The sequence below is a fragment of the Pseudonaja textilis genome, chromosome 3 (genome assembly GCF_049901715.1).
Source record: "Pseudonaja textilis isolate UNSWEBS1 chromosome 3, rPseTex1.2, whole genome shotgun sequence".
NCBI classification, from domain to species: Eukaryota; Metazoa; Chordata; class Lepidosauria; order Squamata; family Elapidae; genus Pseudonaja; species Pseudonaja textilis.
In genome coordinates, this window is record NC_141992.1 from 4051821 (window position 1) to 4075845 (window position 24025).

Sequence of the window (24025 nt, forward strand, 5' to 3'; positions counted from 1 at the left end):
TCCCAACCTTTCTCTCTTTCTTTCTCTCTTTCTTTCTTTCTTTTTTCTTTCTTTCTTTCTTTCTTTCTTTCTTTCTTTCTTTCTTTCTTTCTTTCTTTCTTTCTCTTTCTTTCCTTTCTTTCTTTCCTTCCTTCCTTCCTTCCTTCCTTCCTTCCTCTTTTCCTCTCATCCTTTCTACCTTCATCTTTCTTTTCTTTCTTTCCTTCTTTCTAGTCCTCCCTCCTTCCCATTTCTTACTTTTTCTTTTCCTCCCTTCCTTCTTTCTCTTCCTCCCACCCATCTCTCTTTCCTTCCTTCCTTCTCCTTTCCTTCCTTCCCTTCCTTCTTTCTCTTCCTCCCACCCATCTCTCCTTCCTTCCCTTCCTCCCACCCATCTCTCCTTCCTATCTTTCCTTCCTTCCTTCTCTTCCTCCTACCCATCTCTCTCCTTCCTTCCTTCCCCTTTCCTTCCTTCCTTCCTTCCTTCCTTCCTTCCTTCCTTCCTTCCTTCCTTCTCTTCCTCCCACCCATCTCTCCTTCCTATGTTTCCTTCCTTACTTCTTTCTCCCATCCATCTCTTTCTTTCCTTCCTTCCTTCCTTCCTTCCTTCCTTCCTTCTCTTCCTTCCACCCATCTCTCCTTCCTATGTTTCCTTCCTTACTTCTTTCTCCCACCCATCTCTCTTTCTTTCCTTCCTTCCTTCCTTCCTTCCTTCCTTCCTTCCTTCCTTCCTTCCTTCCTTCCTTCCTTCTCTTCTCTTCCTCCCACCCATCTCTCCTTCCTATCTTTCCTTCCTTACTTCTTTCTCCCACCCATCTCTCTTTCTTTCCTTCCTTCCTTCCTACCTTCCTTCCTTCCTTCCTTCTTTCTCTTCCTCCCACCCATCTCTCCTCCCTCCCTCCCTCCCCTCCCCCCTCCTTCCTTCCTCCCTCCTTCCTCTTTCTGTCTCTCTCTCTCTCTCCCTTGCAGTCTTTCTCTTTCTCTCTCTCTCTTTCAACTTACAACTGTAATTCCAAGATCAATTACAGTTGTAAATCAAAGGCTGCCTGTAATCTATTCTAACGCGTTAACCTAGCGAACCTTAAAAGAATATTTCCCAGATTCTTTAGAAATATCAAAACTACACATCCTTCTGTGCTGGGGGTCAGAGTTGATTTCCTGATTTGCAGCTCAGCCATTACCATGCGTGCACACATGCACACACACACACATCCCCAGTTCCACGCGAACACACAAACACGCACACGCACACACCCTATACATGGCTGTTCCAGCCTATCCGCTTCCCCTCCAGCCTGGAGTCCCATGGAATGCAATGACGCAGATGAGGTCAGACTATGCCTGTCTTTAAATAAAAGAATTAGAGATCGCTTCCCACGGAAAAGTTTGTCTGCTTGCTAAAATAAGCCCCACACAGATTTTCTGGAGCAAAATGATCCCACAGGAAGCTAAGAATTTCCCCCTTTTTTTTGCCTGCGCTTGGAGCACCCCAAAATAGCCCCAAGAGGAGGGATTAAAGAGAGAGCCAGTCTGGAAATCCCTTGAGAGCGAGAAGGTTTCATCGGTGGAATAGCTGTGGATGTTCCATTTCTGGAGGTTTTTTGTTTTTTGTTTTTAGCAAAATAGACAAGAGAGACATTTGGCTGGGATGGCATACACCGTATAAAATTCCCCTGCCTTAGGTACGGGGGTTGGACTGGAAGACCTCTGAGGTACCCCTCTCAACTCTATGATTGTGGAGTCCTCTGTGAACTTGGTCCGCTTTTCTTGCGGACATTTCCTGACCAAACTAGATTACATCGTCAGTGCAATGGTGATATTACCTAGTTTGGTCATGAAATGTCTTCAAGAAAACCACCAGGCTCAGAAAGCATCCACAGTCTTCCTCTTTCTCCTCCTCTTCCTCCTCAACTCCATAAACCCTACTCCCTTCCAGGGCTGATGATGTCACCTGGTTGGGTCATGAAATGTCTGGAGGAAAAGCACCCAGCTCAGAGGCCCTACCGTCCAACTCCTCCTCCTCCCTCCTCCTCTTCTCCTTCTCCCTCTTCCTCTTCCTCCTCCTCTCCTTCTTCCTCTCCTCTTCCTCCCTTCTCCTCCTCTTCTCCTTCTCCCTCTCCTTTTCCCTCCCCCCTCCTCTACTTCTTCCTCTTCCTCATCTTCCTTCTCCTTCTCCTCTACTTCCTCCTCCTTTATGTCTTCCTCTCCTCTTCCTTTCTCTTCCTCCTCCTCCTCTTCTCCTTCTCCCTCCCCTCCTCCTCTACTTCTTCCTCTTCTTCCTTCTCCTCCTCCTCTACTTCCTCCTCCTCTATCTTCTCTTCTTCTTCCTCCTCCTCCCTCTCCTTCCCCTCCCCTCCTCTCCTCCTCCTCCTCCTCCTCTACTTCTTCCTGCTTCTCTATGTCTTCTCTTCCTCTTCCTCCTGCTCTACTTCTTCCTCTTCTTCCTCCTTCTCCTCCTCCTCTACTTCCTCCTCCTCTATCTTCTCTTCCTCTTCCTCCTCTTCTCCTCCTCCCTCTCCTTCCCCTCCCCTCCTTCTCTACTTCTCCTCCTCCTCCTCCTCTACTTCTTCCTCCTCCTCTATGTATTCTCTTCCTCTTCCTCCTCCTCTATTTCTTCCTCTTCTTCCTCCCCCTCCCCCTCTACTTCCTCCTCCTCTATCTTTTCTTCCTCTTCCTCCTCTTCTCCTCCTCTTCTCCTCCTCCCTCTCCTTCCCCTCCCCTCCTCCCTCCTCCTCCTCCTCCTCCTCCTCCTCCTCCTCCTCTCCTCCTCCTCCTCCTCCTCTATGTCTTCTCTTCCTCTTCCTCCTCCTCTTTCTCCTCCCCCTCCTCCTCCTCTACTTCTTCCTCTTCCTCCTCTTCCTCTTCCTCCCCACACACCCCTCTCTCTTCTAATACTGATGATGCTATATAGCTGGGCAATTAGACATCTCCAAGAAAGCAACCCAAGCCCCAAGGACCCGCCAGTTCAACCCTGCCTCCCCGTAATATACTACAATCACCCAGGTCTGCTTTGAACACTGTTGCTGGACAGGAAGTGGCAGAAATATTCGGGTGGGGAGGGGGACGGGGGCTGCATCCAGGCGACTTCAGGCCAGACGCTTGGCCCCAAATCCCCTCAGCCAAAAAAAACACAACTCCACCGCGGTGCCCTGTATAAACAGCCCAACTGTCAGCGCCGGCAGCTGCTCGAAAACCATGCCAGGTTTTTAAATTTTTCCCCCCTCTGCATTTTCAGCTCAAATTGCATTTCAATAGACTTTGAGGAGCTGCGTTCACAAGACTCGGCAGCTGGGAGGAGCGTCAGAGAATGTGAGGGGGAAAAAAACTCGGGAAGGGAAGCACTTCAGGTAGTTCTTGACTTCTGGCTGCCCACTTAGTGACTGTATGAAGTGATGACAGATCTCCCCAGGGGGACTTACAACCCCACAATTGCTGTGTCCCCACCCTCCTCCTCCTTCCCCCCCCCACTCCCTTCTAGCACTGATGTTGTTACTTAGTTGGGTCACGAAACGTCTGCAAGGAAACAACCAAGCTCAGAGAGCATCATGGAACCTACAATCCTCCTCCTCCATCTCCTCCTCTTCCTCTTCCTCCTCCTTCTCCTCCTTCTCCTCCTCCTCCTCCTCTCTGCAAACCCCCTTTCCTTCTAGCACTGATGTTGTTACCTAGTTGGGTCATGAAACGTCTTCAAGGAAACAACCAAGCTCAGAGAGCATCATGGAACCTACAATCCTCCTCCTCCTCCTCCTCCTCCTCCTCCTCCTCCTCCTCCTCCTCCTCCTCCTCCTCCTCCTCCTCCTCCTCCTCCACTCCATAAACCCTACTCTTACTACCTACTCTATGTTCAGAGAACACCAAGAAACCTATAGTCCTCTTCCTCCTCTCTGCAAACCCATAACTTTCAGTACTGATGATGTTACCTAGTTTGGTTATGAGATGTCTGCAAGAAAACAGCTAAGCTCAGAGACACCAAGGACCCCACAATCGCACTCTTCCCCCCCCCTCCTCCTCCTCTTCCTCCTCCTCCTCTGTAGAGTTGTAATTGCAGAAATGTTCCAATCTCGGAGGGCAAACCTCCGATCAAGAATGTTTCCAAGCAAATACAACTCAGGCAAACAAAGTCACTAATCTAAAGGAGGATTAGAGAGAGGAAGTCAACATAAGTTAGACTTTAACTAGAGATAATTAATCATATGGATTCCTGTGCTAAACAGTAACGAAAGTTAAGCAGTAACCAAAGTTAACCAGTGATGGAGGATAATTAAAAAGGTGTATAAATGCAAGACTAGACTCCAATAAAGATCATCATGATTCGGTTGATCATGATCAAACAACTCCACTGTCTCGTCATTACAACACTCCTCCTTCTCTTCCTCCTCCTCCTCCTCCTCCTCCTCCTCCTCCCTTTTCCACAACCCCCCCTCCCTTCTAGCACTGATGATGTTCCATAGTTGGGTCATTGAAACGTTGCAAGAAAATGTCTGCGGCGATTCCCAGTCGATCCAGGTCATGGTTGTCCCAAAGATGTTTTTTTTTTCAAGAGGCAACTGAGGAAGCTTCTCAGATGAGAAGTGAAACGTCTTCAGAGAAAAACAAGAAAAGTCCCGTTGCCTCTGGGAGGGGCGGCGGGAAAGAAGCACCTTTGAGTTTGCAAGACCCCCCACCCCCCCAAGATCAGAGAGCGCCAAGGATCCCACGAGGGAAAAGAGCAAAGAAAAACGAAACCACGGGGAACCCCTTCAGCCACGTGGGCAAGACCTTCCACGGGAGAACGTGGATCCGGCTTGCCGTTGGTTTCCTCTGATAACACACAGGGTCCCGGGGGGGCCAAGGGTGGAGCCAGAAGGGGGTTCTTGTTTTGGGGGATAACCCGGTTGGAAACTGGCTGAGACAGGAGGCTTAACCTGCCCATCAGCTGCTTTTGACAGCTGGGAACGGATCCAGCAAGAGAGAGCCTGGGCAGCATCCACCTCTCCCTTAGGGATCACCACGTGGTCTCCCATCCGTCAAAGAAGGCCAACCCTGTTTAGCTTCCTGAGACCAGTCAAGGTTGCTTTTAAGGAATAATAATTTGAGGAGGGGAAAAAAAAAACAGGATTAAAGGGATTAAGGACAATAGGGGTGGCATCCTGATTTAAAGTGTCGCTCGCCTCTGTTCATCCAATTTCTCCATTTTTGACTCTCCCTCCTCTTATACCTATTTTTTACACCTTATATACCTTATATAACCTCTCTCTCTTCTCTCTCTTCTCTCTCCATCCAATTTCTCAATTTTTTGACTCTCCCCTCCTCTTATACCTATTTTTTTACACCTTATATACCTTATATAACATCCCCCTCTCTCTCCATCCAATTTCTCCATTTTTTGATTCTCCCCTCCTCTTATACCTATTTTTTACACCTTATATACCTTATATAACCTCTCTCTCTCTCCATCCAATTTGTCCATTTTTAACTCCTCCTCTTATACCTATTTTTACACCTTATATACCTTATGTAACTCTCTCTCTCTCTCTCTCTCTCTCTCTCTCTCTCATATATTCTAATCTAATCCAATCTAATCTATTTTATACCCAGTTGCGCCCTCTATGTGATACTGGTGGGGCTTCTTCTTTGCTTGGGTTGCAATAATCCCAATGAGCCCCAGAGGGCAGCCTAGAGATTACAGTGGTTCCAAGTCTGTCCATAGCCTTGTTATAAACATGGGAACTTAAAAAAATGGATGGACTTCAACTCCCAGAATTCCTCAGCCAGGCTTGTTGGCTGGGGAATCCTGGGAAGTCCACCCATCTTAAAGGCGGCCATCTTGAGAAGCCCCGGAGCAGCCCTTCTAAGATGGGGGCAGTCAATTGTGTCTTCTCCAAGCTCTTTTATTATTTATTTAAATTTATTCACTCCCCAGCTCCCGTGGATGACAGATTTGACCTACAGCGATCCTTTATTCAGACATCTGCTGTGTTGCGTCTCTCAGCCTCCCTTTTTTCCATCTCAGTTTATTATGCTATTTCTTACTCTTCCTCCCTCTCCTCTGTTCCCATTCTTCCTCTTTCTCTTCCCTGCCTTCCAACTCCTTTTTTCTGCCTTCCTTTTCTTCCTCCTCCTCCCTCTAGTCCTCAGTTCCTTCTTTCCTCCATCTCTCCTTCACCTCTTTTCCTTTCCTTTCTTCCTAACCCGTTCCTTCCCCCTCTCCTCACTCCCCCTTAGAATATTTCCTCCTTTCCGTCCTCCCATCTTCCTTTCCTTCCTTCTTCCATCTTTCCTCCCTCCCTCCCTTCGTTCCTTCCCTCTTTCCTTCCCTTCCTTCTTTCTTTCCCTTCCTTTTCCCCCGTACCCTTCTTTTCATTCTTTCCCTTTCCTTTTCTTTCCCTTCCTTTCCTCCTTCCCTCTTTTCCTTCCTTCCTCTCCCTCTCTCCCTTCTTTTCCTATTTTTCTCTTTGGTTTCCGTCTTCCTTTCTTTCCCTTCCTTTTTTTTCTGTCCCTTTTTCATTCTTTCCCACTTTCCTTTTCTCTTTTCCTTCTTTTCCTCCTTCCCTCTCTCCCTTTTGTTCCCTTCCTTCCCTTTCTCTTTTCCTTCCTTCCCACTTTCCTTCCTTCCTTCTGCCTTTCTTTCTTCCCTCTTTCCTTTCTTCCTTCCGCCTTCCTTCCTTCCCCCCTCCGCTTCCTTTTCCCCCCACTTCCACTTTCTTCCTTTCTTCTCCGCACCTTCTCCCCCGCGCCCTGCCACCTCCCTCCCTTTCTCTCCCACTCCCTCCTTCTCCCAGCCTGCCCTCCAGCAAACAACCTGCTAGATTGATCCCTCCAACTCTAAGGCCTCGCTTGGAGGTTGCAAATTAGCCTTGTGTCCCTCAGTAACAAAGCAACGGGTATCCGTCTCTGTTTTTAGGAAGCCCCCTCCCCAATTAGAGGAGGAAGGATAAGGAAGCCCCCTCCACACCTCCCTCTCCAAGTCACCCATTTCAATTTTCTGTTGCTCTGCTCCAGTTGGGCTTGATCAACCCAACCAGGGTTGAAACAGGAAAGAAAAAAAGACACCACAACCTGTATTTAAAGAACAAGACTTTTAATACAAATAAATTTATAGGATTGTGTTCTTCCCGTCCCTCCCCTTCACAACACTTCCTCCATATTAAATCCCCAGCACAAAGGAACATCCAAATATCTAGAAAGAACCAACAGGGGAAGAGAAAATATATATATATATATATATATAAATAGCAGAACAACCATTGCAGATTCATCGTTCTTCGAATACAAGGCGAGGATCTCTGTTCACAAACACACACTCACATGCAATACACACTTAGTGCCTTCCCCCCACAGAGATAAGGGGGGGGGATTCTCCAGGGGGCTCGACAGTCTTATCCAAAGGTGCCCATTCCCAAATCAACCATGTTTCAACAATTCTTGGCTGAATTGGGTCCTCTTAACCAACATTTGGGTTTTTTTTAAAATGAGAAACATCAACTAAACCGGGGTTTTCAACCTTGGCAACTTTAAGCCTGGAGAACTTCAACTCCCAGAATTCCAGAGGAATGGCTGAGGAATTCTGGGAGTTGAAGTCCACAAGTCTTTTAAAGTTGGCTGAGGAATTCTGGGAGTTGAAGTCCACAAGTCTTTTAAAGTTGGCTGAGGAATTCTGGGAGTTGAAGTCCACAAATCTTTTAAAGTTGGCTGAGGAATTCTGGGAATTGAAGTCCACAAGTCTTTTAAAGTTGGCTGAGGAATTCTGGGAGTTGAAGTCCACAAGTCCTTTAAAGTTGGCCGAGGAATTCTGGGAGTTGAAGTTCTCCAGGCTTAAAGTTGCCAAGGTTGGAGAGCCCTGAATTAAACAATTGTTTAAATTCCCTGTAAAGCTTCCCCCAAAGTCAAACTGGTGAAGTCACTTGACCGAATGAGGGTGGGTTTGCAGCCCTCACGCTAAGCTACGCAAGTTGTGGTTGTGAGAAATGAACCACCCGTAGTAAATGTGGAGTACGAATTAAACCATGGAATTGGGGGGGTGTTGGCAATTGAGCTTTTGCCTGCAAATATATTTAATTGGAGAACGTGATTGATGACACCCAGCTCATGAAGGTGCTCAATTGGAGAATCTGATTTATGACCCAACCAGGGGGAAGGAGGGGGCGAACAGGGTCCCAGGGAACTGTAAATGCCGTTGGCTTCATACAGGGCAGGGCCAGTAGGTCGTCTCTAATGAATCCTTTGAAGTTTATGGACGTTTGGCTTGAGGTGATTTAATTAGGGCGATTGCTGGAATCCTGACAATGACCTCTTGAGGTCCCTCCAGCCGCACCTCCCCACCTAATTTCCCAAAGCGGTTTCCCTCGATTTGCGAAGGACCAGGGGAGACACGATAGCGGTCTTCCAATATTTGAGGGGCTGCCCCAGAGACGAGGGAGTCAAACTATTTTCCAAAGCGCCCGAAGGCCAGCCAAGAAATAATGGATGGAAACTGAACAAGGAGAGAGATTCAACCTGGAAATAAGGAGGAATTTTCTGACAGGGAGAACAATCAGCCCATGGAACAGAAGTTGCATTTGGAAATTGTAGGAGCTTTCAACATTGGAAGCTTTCAAGAAGAAGAACTGGAGAGCATTTGTCAGAAACGGTGTAGAGTCTCCTGCTTGGGTGGGGGGTTGGACTAGATGACCTACAAGGTCCCTTCCAACTCTGATGATCTGTTATCTGCTCCCTGTACTGGGATGGCAGGTGCCCCAGCTCTGCCGAGAGAAATATTGACCAAGCTAACACCCTTGGGCAAGATTGCTGGAGCCTCTTTTTTTCCACCCCGTTTGAAATCTTGGCTTCTTCTGAGCTGCCGTCCTGTTCCCTCAAAATAAAGACGGATTTGGGGCCCGATTTAAATCTGAAAGAGCCGGAAAGACGAGCGGTGGGAAAAGAGGCGGTATGGCCAGAAGAACATCCCAACATCCGTTCCTCACAACAAGAAGGATGGGGTCAGGAAAGGCACCTAGAGAGAGGCTGGACTACAAGACAGCCAGACACAAAGGATGCTGCCTTCGCGCACCATGTGCGCTAAAATACTGTATATCAGGCTGATTTGCAGATCAGGGTTTGTTTGTTTTTTTTCCAGAAGGGGGAGAAAGACAATAGATCATTGGAAACCAGAAAGAAAGAAAGAAAGAAAGAAAGAAAGAAAGAAAGAGAGAGAGAGAGAGAGAGAGAGAGAGAGAGAGAGAGAGAGAGAAAGAAAGAAAGAAAGAAAGAAAGAAAGAAAGAAAGAAAGAAAGAACCCCACTAAGCAAACATCACAAAAAACATTTTGACCAAATCTGACACTTTCCAAGTCCACTGAGGGGACTACAACTCCCTTCATCCCCAGCGCCCAGGACAGGTTTAAATCCTCAACGTACAGCCCCAAGGGAGCCCAACGTTTCCAAAAATTTAAAATGGCTGTTAAAAGTGAGGGTTTTTTTTGCCTTCCCCGTTTTTTAACAGCCTTTTTGGCAATGCAAAGTCGTTATGCGAATTGCCGCCATTCTTAAGCGAATTTGTTGTTAAGCGAATTTGTTGTTAAGCAAATCTGGCTTTCTGCGTTGGCTGGGAAGGTTCGCAAATGGCCATGACAAATGACAACACATACACACCCCAGACTGCTACAACCGTTCTAAATACAAGCCAGCGGCCTCCATTTCGATCACACGATTGTCAAGAATGCTGCAAAGTGCGAAAAACCTTCCACGACGTTGCAACTTCGGTCACTAAATCAGCCGTCGTCAATCAAGGACTACCTGTAAGCTGAGAGGGAACATTAAGCCTCGCTCTCGAAACCCCGGACCTGCAGATGGGTACTACCTGTCCCTCACCTGGCCTAAGCCACACCTACAAGCCTCCTCTTGTGGGAGGGGCCACCCAGAATGTCTCATTTGCACGCAAGGAGTCCTTGGGAGAGCTGGCATGGATTTTGCCCCGTGCTATGCCCTGCCAGAAAGCATTTCCTGGCCGTAAGTCAAGTTGTTTTGTTGTTTTTTTAAATTCTTGCACCTGCTCAACAATAAAACCTGGGGATTTTCCAGCTTCTTCAGCCATTCTGCCTTCTCTTGTTGACAGGTGCTGCTATTGCTTTGGCTAAAAAAAACCAAAAAATTCCTTCTTAGGCTCACACTTGGTTGCTCAGGGCAAAACCCCATCAAGAGGTGCTATGCCACCCTTGGAAGGAAATTATCCCGGTTTCTGATTTGATAGCCTTGGTGGGTTTTTCCGCCCACTCCGGAGCAATAGATGAGCAGGAGAGGAAGCAAGGGTTAACCGTGCGGTGCCAATGACAGGATGATGACCTCAGCTAAAAAACAAAAAACAAATCCAAGATGGATCTTGACAGACTCGAACACTGGGCCCTATCTAACAAAATGAAATTCAATGTAGAGAAAAGTAAAGTCTTAGCACTTAGGCAAGAAAAACCCAAAGGACACAGATAGACTGGGTGAAACCAGGCTCAATAGCAGGAACTGTGAGGAGGATCTTGGAGTCTTAGTGGACAACCAGCTAAATGGGAGCCAGCCGTGTGCAGCAGCAGCCAAAAAAGCCAATGCAATCCTAAGTTGTATTAACAGAGGGAGACAATCGAGATCAAGGGAGGTACTAATACCCCTCTGTAAAGCCTTAGTAAGGCCACACCTAGAGTCCTGCATCCAGTTTTGGCCACCAGACTATTAAAAAGAGGTTGAGACTCTGGAAGCAGAGAAGAGCAACCAGGATGATGAGGGGACTGGAGGCTAAAACATAGGATGAACGGTTGCAGGAACTGGGCCTGGCTAGTCTAGTGAAGAGAAGGACCAGGGGAGACAGGAGAGCATCTTCCAATATTTGAGGAGCTGCCACAGAGAGGAGGAAGAGGTCAAGCTATTCTCCAAAGCACCTGAAGGTCAGACAAGGAACAATGGATGGACACTGAACAAGGAGAGAGATTCAACCTGGAAATAAGGAGAGATTTTCGGACAGTGAGAACAATCAATAGAACAGAATTTTCCTTCGGAAGTTGTGGGAGTTTCATCCCTGGAGGCTTTCAAGAAGAGACTGGACTGCCATCGGTCAGAAATTGTGCAGGGTCTCCTGCTTGGGCGAGGTTGGACTAGATGACCTCCCTTCCAACTCTGTTCATCTGTTAAACCCCCACCCCCCTTAAGCTTGAAGTTGGTTCCCAGGGCAAAACCCCACCAAGAGGGGCCACGCCACCCTTGGAAAGAAACTATCCCAGCTTCCAATTTGACAGCCGGTGTGTTTCTCCACCCTGTCCCGCTCCTGAGTAATAGGTGAGTAGGAGAGGAAGCAAGGGGTTAACCGCACGATGCCAACCCACCTTGCAGGGCATCTGTGATGTCACTTCCAAAACAGCATCACGTGGCACAAAGACGTAGTTGGCACGATGGCACAATCGGAGTAGGGAGGGCACCGCCGCCTCTTAGCGGTGACTACCATTTGTGGGGGGAGGGGGCTTCCCCTGAAAGAAAAGGGGGCAGGGGGGGTGTGCCGTTTTTTTTACAACACCCACCGAGCCTCGAAAGGAGCCTCTTCAAAGAGATGCGCTTCTAAAGGAATCCGTGACTCCCGTCATCCTCAGCCGCCATAAAAACCCGGCTGGTCCCCCTCTTGGAAAATTTAAAGTGAGTGAAGAACCTCCCCATTACGTTTTTTTTCAGGAAATAGTAAACAACCAAGCAACAGAAGAGAGCATTTGTAGCTCAGGGATGAAGTGTGGAGCGCTTGCTGCTCTCTAAGGTTGCGAGTTCTAGTCCTGCCTTTAGGCCCCGCAAAGCCCGCTCTCTTCCAACACTGAGGATGTCACCTAGTTGGGTAAATGAAGCGCCTGCAAGGAAAGCCCCAATCTGAGAGAGCACCAAGGACCACAAAATTGCCATCGTCCCTTGCCTCCTCTCTGCAAACCCCGCTCCCTGCTAGCACGGATGATGTTACCTAGTTGGGTAACGAAACATCTGCAAGAAACGGGAAAAAAACCAAAAACCCAAGGACCCGACAGCAAACAACAGCCGTTATCAAGGAACCACAAAGAACACTCCCCACCAACACACACAGGACAAACCACTCCTTTATAAGCAGAGAGCAAACCCCCCCCCCCACTTCCCTTCTAGCACGGATGACGTTACCTAGTTGGGTCACAAAACGTCTGACAGTGAAACGGCCAAGCTCAGAGAAGCACCAAGGACCCCTCCCACAAATTAAATTTGTCTCCGTTTGGTGTGTTGGTGTCTTGACAAAGCCTCAAGCTTGGATCGGGAACAGAACAAGCAATTCCAACCCACACAACCCCCCCCCAACAACAAAAAGGATTTTAAGATTTGCCCGGTGGGCAAAACCAAGTGGGCCCTCACACGTCCCGGAGACAAATCTTTTTTTCTCAAGTTGCAAACTGAAACGAAGAGCCTTGGACAGGGTTGAGGGACTCGTCCCCTCACCGTTGGGGAGTTCCCACCCCCCATTCCCCCGCAACAGCAGCTGCCGCTATACGTTGGATATCTTCTGGGCCTCTTTTGCCTGCCGGAGTCCATAAAGCCACTTAATGACCCGAGCATTGCGTTCGACGATGGAGATGCCGTACGGCATGCGTTCCGCTTGCCTGTCCTCCACGGTGATGGTGCTTCGCTGGGACGGAGTCCCGGCTGAGCTGCTGGTGCTGACGCTGTGGAACTTGACGGACACAATGTCCGAGCTGGCTCGAGTGAACCTCTCCATCTCCATATCCCCGACGTCTTCGGGATCCAAGCCGCAGTAGTTGAAGAAGCGTTCCAAGTCGGCCGTGGCCCGCGAATATCGGTCGCTCAAGTCTGATTTGGACCGGTGTAACAAAGTCTGCCGTTTGGCGCTATCGGTCTGCGGCTCTCCCCTCGGGCTTGGGCAGCGGAGAGGGGTGGCAGGCAGGTTTTGGGGGGGCGCAGGCGGGACAGGGAGCAGAGACAGTTGGATAGCGGGGGGACTTCTGGCCATCGACACCCCGCAAGGCCGGACGTCCACTCGGCGGACGGCTACGGTGCTGGACGGCTTGGAAGATGCTGAACTTTGAGAGTGTTTGCTGATGTCGGTCGCGGCCTTGTTCTTAGGGGTGGAAGGCAGGCTGTCCAGATTCCGGCCGTGGACCTTGGGAAGCCACGGACTGTCCGAAGGGCTCTGCTCTGGCTTGGGGAAGGCAAGGGGACTGTCGCAAAAATTGATCAGGTTGTTGAGGATTTCCAAGTTGAGGGACGATTTGGCGCCGCCGCCTTCTCCCCGCCGGCCCGCTTGAGGGACCTTCCGGTTGGGGGCGAACATTGCCCGCCTGACCCCGGGGGTGAAGAGGGGCTGCTTGAGCACCAACGGCCGGACAGGGTTCTGTTTGGTGGTGGCCACTTGTTGGCTCTTGACGTACTTGGCTTTGTCCGCTTCCAGGCGTTCCACGGCGCTGAGCTTCCGGGAGACGCTGGCCGGGGGCCGGCGAAAGTATTCAGGCCCCTTGTTGAGGATGCGGAAGGGCATGGCGGAGGTGAAGGGGGCCGTGGCCGTCACTGTGGCCATGCCACGGCTGGCTTGGAAGGTCTCCACCGGCATGGCGAGCTGATTTCACCCCCCTCCGGCTTCCACGAGACTTCTTGCGTGACAATTTCCTTCACACCCACCCCAGGGAAGGATTCACATGCCCTGGGCTGGCTGGTCAGCTGTTGTCAAGCACTCTTATTGGTGGGGGAAGGCAGCTTTCCCAGACGGACAGGCAGCCTGCAAAGGAGAGAAGGCAGCGAGATCCGGCAGCTCACAATCTCTGTTGGCGGGGAAGGGCAGCTTTCCCTGACGGACAGCAGCCTGCAAAGGAGAGAAGGCAGAGAGATCGGCAGCTCCCAGGCTCTGTTGATAGGGAAGGGCAGCTTTCTCAGACGGACGACAGCCTGCGTAGAGGAGAAGGCAGAGAGACCAGGGGTTGCTCTCTCTCCTAGCGCAGCCCCAGGCTGTGCGAGCAGCTTTCCCAGACGGACAGGCAGCCTGCCAAGGAATCAAGGCAGAGAGATCGGCAGCTCCCGATCTCTGTTGGCAGGGAAGGGCAGCTTTTCCAGACGGATGTCAGCCTGCCAAGGAGAGAAGGCAGCGAGATCGGCAGCTCCCGGGCTCTGTTGAATAGGGAAAGGGCAGCTTCCCCTGACGGACGGGCAGCCTGCAAAAAAAGGAGAGAAGGCAGAGAGAAATCAGGGTTTTCCTAAGCACCTCTGCGAGGAGCTTTCCCAGGCGGACGGCAGCCTTGCAAAAGGAGTAGATGATCTCCGGGGCTTTTTCTCTCTCTCTCTTCCCTCGACTCGTCTGCAGACAAAGGCAGCAGCAACAGCAGCAGCTGGGCGAGGAAGAGGAGGAGGAGGAGGAGGAGGAGGCAGCGAAGAAGACGGAGCGCCCGCTTGCCTATTTCAAGGGGCAGGCCCCGCCCACCCCTCTCCGTGGGAGGGGGGGGGCCCTCCCGGCCAGCCAATCCGCAGCGGCGGGGCCACTTCGAATTGCCAGCTCTGACCTATCACGAGGAGGCGGAGGAAGCCCGCGAGGGGGGAGGGGGAGGACAGGAGGGGAGGGGAGGAGGAAGGATAGACGCGTTGAATGAATGGAGCCCTCCCCTCCCCTCGCCTTTCCCCCCGCCGCCCCCCCACACGGGGAGAAGCAGCGGAGAAAGACGGAGCGACGTTCTCCGTCTGGTCCGCCCCGCCGGCTGCAGCCCCCCCGCTTGGGGGGTGGGGAGGGGTTGGAGATAGGGAGGGTGGACACCCCCTTGCTCGTGTCCTCCTTCTGGTCCTCCTCCTCCTCCTCCTCCTCCTCTTAAGCCCTGACATCACCTGCGCTCTTCCCACGTTCCTCACCTGGCCGCGCTCCCACACACAAAACCCCGGGACCCAATTCCTGGCGGGGGAGGGGAAGGGGAGATGGGGAGGGGATGCTCCTCCTGGTCCCCTCCTCCCCCCTCTTCCTCTTCCTCCCTCCTAGCCCCCTCTTTTCCAGCACTGACAATGTTCCCTAGTTGGGTCATGAAGCTCCTGAAGAGCACCAAAGACTCCCACAGCCCTCCTGCTCCTCCTCCTCCTTGCATCTCCACTGCCTTCCAGCCCTGATGATGTTACCTAGTTGGGTTATGAAACGTCTGCAAGAAAACTCCCAGGCTCAAGAGAGCATCAAGACCCCACAGTCTTCCTCCTCCGTGCAAAGCCCCACTGCTTTCTAGCACTGACAACGTTCCTCAGTTGGGTCAAGAAACGCTATCCTGTGAAGCAAACCCCCACCGAGCTCCGAGAGCATCGAAGACCCTCAGAGACCCTCAAGTCGTCTTCCTCCTCCTCCTCCTCCTTCTTGGAAGCTCCACTGGTTTCTAGCACTAGTTGAAGAATGAAATGTTTTCAAGAAAACAGCCAAGCTCAGGGTGCATCAAAAATCCTACAGTCTTCCTCCTCCTCCTCCTCCTCCTTCCAAACCCTGACATCACCTGCACTCTTCCCACGTTACTCTTCTGGCCGCGCTCAAACACACACACACCAAAACCCGGACCCAATTCCAGGGATTGGAGGGGGCTGGGAGGGTGTCAGGGGTCTCTCTCTCCCTACAAATCATAAAAAAAAGAATCAAAGGGGCGGGGGTCCCATCGCTGTTTAATTCACACGCCCCCCCTCATCATCAACGGCGAACCTGCGTCACGCGTGTCGTGGGAACGCCCCTCCCGCTCAATAGGGAAGGAGCGGTCTCGGATGGGAGAGCCCAACCCGCCTTCCCGCTTCCTCGTTTTTTCCTCCTCCTCCCCCCCAAAAAAGGCGGGAGGCGGGGGAGAAAGAGGACAGATGAACAAGAGTTGGAAGGGGCCTCGTAGGTCATCTAGTCCAACCCTCCCCCACAACTGCCCAAGCAGGTTTTATTCCTTGCAATGAGAAATGCAAGAAGAACCTCCGAGAAATTATCCACGGTCGGTCGGTCACCACCTAGGCAGGAAGTCCTCAACTTACAACAGCCTTTTTTTTATTTCTTGATATCATGCCGTTTTTAAAATTATTATTTACAAAGAACTCGAGGAGGGGAACAACCTAGTATTTTGTCCTCCTCCTAACAACTACTATCCCCGTAACAACAACAGCAACAACAACCCTGTGAGGTGAGCTGGGCTGAGAGAGAGAGAGGGAGTGGTCCGAGAGCACCCAGCTGGCTTTGATGCCTAAGGTGGGAGTCGAACTCACACGTCTAGTGATTGGTTCAATGCCACCACGCAGGCTTTTGTGCCTAAGGGGAGACTAGAATTCACTCTGTCTGTCTGTCGGTTATCAATCTATCTATCTATCTATCTATCTATCTATCTATCTATCTATCTATCTATAATCTATCTATCTCTATCATCTATCTATCTATCTATCTATCTATCTATCTATCTATCCATCTATATCTATCTAAAATCCATCCATCCATCCATCCATCTCTGATATCTATCTATATCTGTCTAATATCTATCTATCTATCTATCTATCTATCTATCTATCTATCTAATATCCATCTATATCTATCTAAAATCCATCCATCCATCCATCCATCTCTAATATCTATCTATATCTGTCTAATATCTATCTATCTATCTATCTATCTATCTATCTATCTATCTATCTATCTATCATCTATCTATCATCTATCATCTATGTATCATCTATCATCCATCTATCATCTATCTATCTATCTATCTATCTATCTATCTATCTATCTATCTATCTAATATCCATCTATATCTATCTAAAATCCATCCATCCATCTCTAATATCTATCTATATCTGTCTAATATCTATCTATCTATCTATCTATCTATCTATCTATCATCCATCCATCCATCCATCTATCATCTATCTATCTATCTATCTATCTATCTATCTATTTATCTAATATCCATCTATATCTATCTAAAATCCATCCATCCATCTATCTAATATCCATCTATATCTATCTAACATCCATCCATCCATCTCTAATATCCATCTATATCTATCTAACATCCATCCATCCATCTCTAATATCCATCTATCTCTATCTGTCTAATTATCTATCTATCTATCTATCTATCTATCTATCTATCTATCTATCTATCTATCATCTATCTATCTATCTATCTATCTATCTATCTATCTATCTATCTATCTAATATCCATCTATATCTATCATCCATCCATCCATCTCTAATATCCATCTATCTCTATCTGTCTAATTATCTATCTATCTGTCTATCTATCTATCTATCTATCTATCTATCTATCTATCTATCTAATATCCGTCTATCTATCTATCTATCTATCTATCTATCTATCTATCTATCTATTTAATATCCGTCTATCTATCTATCTATCTATCTATCTATCTATCTATCTATCTATCTATCCTGTATATCTACCTATCTACTTATCTACCTAGCTACCTCTATCTCTCTACCTATATTTTAAAGTGAAATAATTTTTTGAATTCATGTACATTTTCATGTGGATGTTAATCCTTTCCTAGGTCTTTTAGCCAACTCACCTGTTTACTGAATTAATCTGATTTCTGCACTTCCGTAATTCATTGTGCCTTAAACTAGCACTGCAGGCTCAGCCACACCAACAAAACGACAAACAAGACTAAGCAGGTTGTGCAATAACAGTATTATGTCACAACTGCTGTGAATCTGCTCTTGAAATGTTTTCAAGGTTGATCAGGATTTAAGTATAGTCTAATATTGCATTGTTGTTTCTAATGCTATTGTTTCCTTTTTTATGGCTAGCAGTGCTGATTGTCACTCTTGATTGGCAAATTAGATTTGCTTGGATTTCTAAGAGAAGCAACCTTGATATGAAAGATCCCCTAAAAGGATAGATTTTAGATATGATAAAAGAAATCTAAATATATAATTGGGTGTTATAGAAAATCAATGCACAACAATGATTATTGAATTGTAGTTTCCTTCTAATACCACTTTCTAATTCTCTAAACGTGTTTTATTCTCAACTTTGGCCACTTTTAAGGTGAGTGGATTTCAACTCCCAGAATTCCCCAGCCAACATGACTGACTGGGGAATTCTGGGAGTTGAAGTCCACCCATCTTAAAGGCTCCAAGATTGAAAAATACTTGTATAGATACTGGCTATATTCACCCAATCACACAAAACTTGGTTAGTTTTATTCTGTTACTTTTTCCTGGTACCTGAGTATACAAAGCAAATTCACCTTGTTTGGCCTAGTGGCTAAAGTGCTGGACTAGAAACCAGGACAACGGTGAGTTCTAGTTCCACCTGACCACGAAACTGGCTGGGAGACTTTGGGTCAATCACCAGGAGACAGTGAGTTCTAGTCCGGCCTTGGGCATGAAAGCCAACTGAATGAACCAATGCCTTTTTCTCAGTCTAACCTACCTCACAGGGTCGTGGTTGTGGGGAAAATAGGAAGAGGGAGTAATAGCTCTGTTTGCCGCTTTAATTGACATACAAAAATAATAAAGGTGGGATAAAAATAAATAGATAAAAAAATAAAACAATTAAATAGCCTGTGTAGAAAATGAGTTTTTCCAGCACCCTGATGAAGCATGCCGTTTGAACCTTTTCATGAGTTTCATTTTATAGTTTTAATATAGTTTTGTATGTTTTAACTTTCGAATGGGGAGCCGCCCAGAGTTGGTTATAAAACAGGCAGCGATATAAACGTTTCGATGAAATAAATACATACAATCTACGCAGCCAGTGGAACTGCCAGCTTTTACAATGTAGTTGACCTGGTTATTGAATTAACTCTTTCTCTGCATTGGCACCTGGCAAGGCTGAGAAGGCGATGAACAGGTTTTCTAAGAATATTTTTATTTCTTTACACAATCTTTGCAAAGCGGCCCTGTTGTGAGACTCTAGGTGGAAAACCAGGCCAAGAAGGGACGAATAAAAAATTATAAGGTAATAATAATCTTCTACAGCCTGTTGTGTCTTCAAATGGCTTCTACCGTACGGCCTTAAAATGACTTCTACTGTACAGCGCTGTGAAGTTGCCTTGGTAACGGCTTCACAGTACTCCACAAAGGGCCTCTTTCTGGTAAAGGGGAAAATCCAACATTAGAAATTACATTTGTATCAGGGCTTTTCCTGTCTAATACAGGATTAAGATAAATAAATACCCAGGCAACACTGGGTTATAGGACAGGATAATAATATAATATTATAATATAATATAGTGTAATATAATATAATTATAAAAATACACTGTAAAATAAAATAGAATACAGATAGGCCTCAGCTTACAACAGCTCACTTACTGACTGTTCAAAGTTGCAGTGGCACTGAAAAAAGGGACTTATAACCATTTTTCATACTTACGGCCATTGCAGCATCACCGTGTTCACCTGATCAACATTTGGATGCTTGGCAACTGACTCATCGTTACGATGGTCGTAGTGTGTCCCGGGGTCACACGATCGCCATTTGCAACCTTCTGACAAGCGGTCAGTGGCGGGGGTGGGTGGGAAGCCAGATTTACTCAACAGCCATATGGCTAATTTAACTGCAGGTATTCCCCCTGAACAATTATGGCAAGCAAGGTCATAAAACGGGCAAACAAGGTCATAAAACAACAATTATGGCAAACAAGGTCATAAAACTCTCTTAGTGACAGAAATTTTGGCTCCAATTGTGGTCGTAAATCAAGGACTCCCTGTAAAATAAAATGAATCAAACAAAACAAAACTAATAAAAACATAAAATGCCCTTCCTTCCTTCCTTCCTTCCTTCCTTCCTTCCTTCCTTCCTTCCTTCCTTCCTTCCTTCCTTCCTTCCTTTCCTTCCTTCCTTCCTTCCTTCTTTTTCCTCTCTCTCTCTCCTTCCTTCCTTCCCCTCTCCCTCCTGCCTGTCTGCTTCTCCTTTTCTTCCTTCCTTCCTTTATTTCTTATTTCTTCTCTCTCTCTCCTACTTTCCTATCTTCTTCCTTTCTTTTCTCTCTCTCTCTCTTTCCCTCCACCCTCTTCCCTCCCTTCCTTTCTCCCTCCCTCATTTCTTCCTCCCTCAGGTCTTTCTTTTTCTTCCTATCTTCTTTGTTTCTTTCTTTTCTTTCTCTCTCTCTCTACCTCCCCCCTCCCTCCTTCCCTCTCTTCTTCCTTCCTCATGTCTTTTCTCCCTCTCTCCCTCCCTCCCTTTCTTTATTCATTCATTCCTCCTTCAAAATCAACACCTACAGTCAATCAGATCAAAGGCTTTCGAGCAAATCTATATGTTTTTCCTGCCCTGTGAAATACAGAGCTTTTTCAGGCTGGGCGAAATTCGGGTAAGGCGGCGCACCTAAGGGTACGAGAGGCCACCATCCACAACTCCCTCCTTCCCTTCCTCCCTCTCTCCGGTCCTTCCCCCCCCCCCAGCCTCAGGTAGACTGCGCTGCTCCATGGAGGCTCCGTTTCACCATTCTGCCTAAAAACTTTGGGGGAAGAGCTGGAGAAAAAAAAAAGAGGAAAGCAGAAAAAAAGAGCAGTCTGAGAACAACGGGGCGAAAGCGTAGAATAAATTTGGGGGTGCAGGGAAAAGGACCCCAAAGATTTTTTATTTATTTTTTTTGTATCCCCACCGTTCTGCAAAACCGAAGCATCTCGTTGGGTTCGGGTCGCGTCAGACGGGCTTGCAGAAAATGGAGGAGCTGCGTCAATGCTAAAGGCCTTTGTTTCGAGTGATTTCTTTTCTTTTGCAGACACACGCACCCACAAAAAGATCCCGGGCTCTTGAAATGTGAGCTGAATAATAATAATATTAATAAATTAAAAGTGGAAACCCAACCCTTGAAATGGGAGAGGATTCAGTACAGAAAAAGGCCTTTCCCCGCCTTCAAGGGATGGACCCACAAAGGTTGTGCCTTCCTGACCCCAGAATGCCGTTACTGCAGTCTAAACTCAGGAGAAGTTTAAAAGTCTGTTGCTTTTAACAGTGTTTTTTCAACCTGGGTCCCTTTAAGAGGGGGTGGACTTCAACTCCCAGAATTCCCCAGCCGGCTGGCTGGGGAATTCTGGGAGTTGAAGTCCACCCTTCTTAAAGGAACCCAGGTTGAAAAAAATAAAAACACTGTTTTTTTTCTGACTGGAGGAAAACTACAACTCCCAGAGTTCCAAGCCAAAAGCTGGGCTGGGCTTTTTAACACAATTAATTTTATTTATTGGGTTGATGTCCAGCCAAATCTCTCGTCTGCCACTGATACATCTGGAAATCATCAGGAAGGGAACGGTTGGGAACGTTGGCCTTGATCAGCAGGGTCAGGATTCAAATTTGATTCTATAAATAACCCTAAGAATTTGTCCAATCACTTTTTATCCCTCAGAATTTCCTTACAGGGTGGTTGGAAGGATTTAAAAAGGGGAGGTGGGATCAGCAGGCCATGTATAAAAAGAGGATGATAAAATAACAATGCCACTTAAATAAATATGATGATTTATGCCTTTCTTCTCTTTTTTTCTTTCTTTCTTTTTCTTTTCTCCCTCCCTCCTTTCTTTTCTCCCTCCCTTCTTTTTCCTCTTTCTTTTCTCTTACTCCTATCCATCTATTTCCCTCCCTCTCTTCTCTTTCTTTCCTTCCTTCCTTTCAAAGATTATACTTAGAGGTTCGGCTATGGCAGCGGGTAGCTTTTTTAAGAAGTAGGCACATATTCCATCCGGTACAACAGATAGAGATGGTTTTAGGTTGCGTAGTGCTTTTTTAACAATGTCTTCTGCAAAACCGATATGTATTAAATCATTGTAGTTGTCTGTGGTTCAACTAGGAAATACTGGGCATGATCCATTGCTGTTTACAAACACTGAGCCAAAGAATGTGTTAAAGATGTTGGCTTTGATGGTGTCGTCATTGCAGTCTTTACCATTAGGTCCTATCAGGGGTGGGATGGACCTTGAGTCTTTTAGTTTGTTGTTTACAAAATTGTAGAAAGTGTGGTTGGAATTGGTGCGTAGAAGGTTTTCCTCTTGTTTAATGTGATAATTAGTGCATTCAGTTTTTATGTGGTGGCATAAATTTTTGTATCGGCTTTTGAAGTTGGGAACGTGACCAGATTTGTTTTTTCGCCAAAGTGATCTCTTTTTAGATTGAAGCTTCCTTATTGTTATGGGTAATTCGTTTTTTTCTGGTTTTGGGAGTTGTTGTTGGTACATATAGTTTGATGACTCTTTTGACTTCAAGTAAAAATATGTTGTAATGATCTTCAACAGTATTGCATCCAGTGAATAGAGATTGCCAATCAAGGGAAGAGAGATCATTGATTATAAGATCATAGTTGCCTTTTTGAAGTTATAATTGGGGATTTTGTCATTATTTTGATTTTTGTGTGGACGTATGTTGAGACAAAAGTCAATCATGTTGTGGTCACTGTTGGAAAAGGGTTTTTTAATTTGTATTCCGTAAATTGAATTCAAACTATTGCGGAAGATGAGATAGAGGCAGTAGTTAAGCCTAGTATTGTTGGTTATTTGTTGTTCTAGTCTCAGATTTGTTACTTCATTGTAGAAGGTTGCATGTACGGGTTCAGTTGTACATTCATTTAGGATCCAGTCACCAGGAAAGATAAAAGCGTGTGGGCAGGATGCTGCCCATGTTAGTAGTGTATTTAGCTTATTTACATGTTTGATATCATAAGCAGGGGCTCTGTAACATAATAAGAACCAAAGTGTGATATTTAAGGTCAGTTCACAGATAATGGTCTCAGGAAGAGCAAGCTCTTGGGTAACTTGGATATTTATTAGATGTAAGGACTTTTTATAGAAGATAGCAACACCACCTCCTCTACGGATTTCATGATCGGATCGGTAAACATGATAGACTCTTATTGAGGTAATGGAGTCAGGGAGAGATGTGTTGGGCCATGTTTCACAGATAAATATGATGTCAAATTTAGCTATATTTAGTAAGAGGAGAAATTCAGGTATTTTATTTACAAGGCTTCTTGCATTGAGTAGCTTTCATTTAAGGCCAGTTGTAGTTTGAACTGAGGTAGTGGGGGGGTGCGTGTCTAGTCTTGGGTGATGGTGGATTGGTTGAAGAAGGTTTGGATGCTGAGTTGTGGGCTGTGTGACTTTGTTTTGATACAGTTTGCACGGTAATCAATGTACAGGTTCTTCTCTCCATTGTCTAGACGATTTTTGAGTTCTGTGCATAGTATACAGGAGCGGGCACGTTGCTGTAAGGTTAGGTCAGGACGAGATCAGAGGTTTTTATGGTTAGTGTTGTTTTTGGTGAGTGAATTTATAATATAAATGAATTTATGTTTGCTTAATTCATTTTTGCAAATGGCTCTGCAGAAGCATGGGGGCACAAAGCCGTCTCTGTTTTTGAGCTCTCGGCCAATGCGAGAAATGTCAAGTATTTCATCAGGGGAGATGGTTGATGCTTGATAGTCACTGATGATGTTGCAGACAATTGTGATATCATCATTGTTATGGATGTCCTCTAGACCAAATAAGATGGCGTTAGGACGCTTTCGTTTGCGCTCAACAGCTTCTCTGACGAGGATTGGGATATCATTATTTGTTGGATTTATGGTTTTTTGTGGATTAGGTTGAAGTTGTTGGTTTGTAGCTATTGGGTGTCCAGGTTTTTGTGTTGTGTCTTCTTTTTTTTTTCAAGGTTAGTTAATTGTTCATTTAAAGTGTCCAGGGATGCTACTATGGTGTCAAGGGAAGATATTCGTGTTTCAACTCTTTCAAACAGGGCTATATGTTTGTCCAGTTTGGGTTTGCATGGTGGGCAGAAAAATGGAAATGCATAATTGGATGTTTCTCGTTATTGAGTCATTTGCTTGGGTAATTCCAGGCAGTCATGATGAGTGTATTTTTCACACAGAGAACATTTGATGGAATTTTCATTAACCCTTAGAGTTACAGCATGTGCAGAGTCTTGTGGTTCATTGGTGGGAATTTTTTTTTTTTTAGGTTGTGGTTTGGTATTGGATTTTTTTACTGGCATGGTGGGTTTGTTGAGATAGTACGTTGATTAAATTGCTTAATAAAACAATTTTGAGTAATCAATATAGCCAATATACCAATTAATCAATTACAATAATCTCAGTGCAGTGATTCAGT

At 46.5% G+C, this 24025-nt stretch overlaps 1 protein-coding gene across 1 annotated transcript in view; it reads right to left on the minus strand.

Moving 5' to 3' along the window:
* Positions 1–12028: 12028 nt before the first annotated feature.
* Positions 12029–24025, minus strand: part of FAM110A (family with sequence similarity 110 member A) — a 42345-nt gene continuing 30348 nt past the window's right edge. The window contains exon 2 of the mRNA XM_087928808.1: positions 12029–14134. Coding sequence (XP_087784934.1) covers positions 12460–13539 — 1080 coding nt within the window. The 5' untranslated portion in view covers positions 13540–14134 and the 3' untranslated portion in view covers positions 12029–12459. The remainder of the gene's footprint in view (positions 14135–24025) is intronic.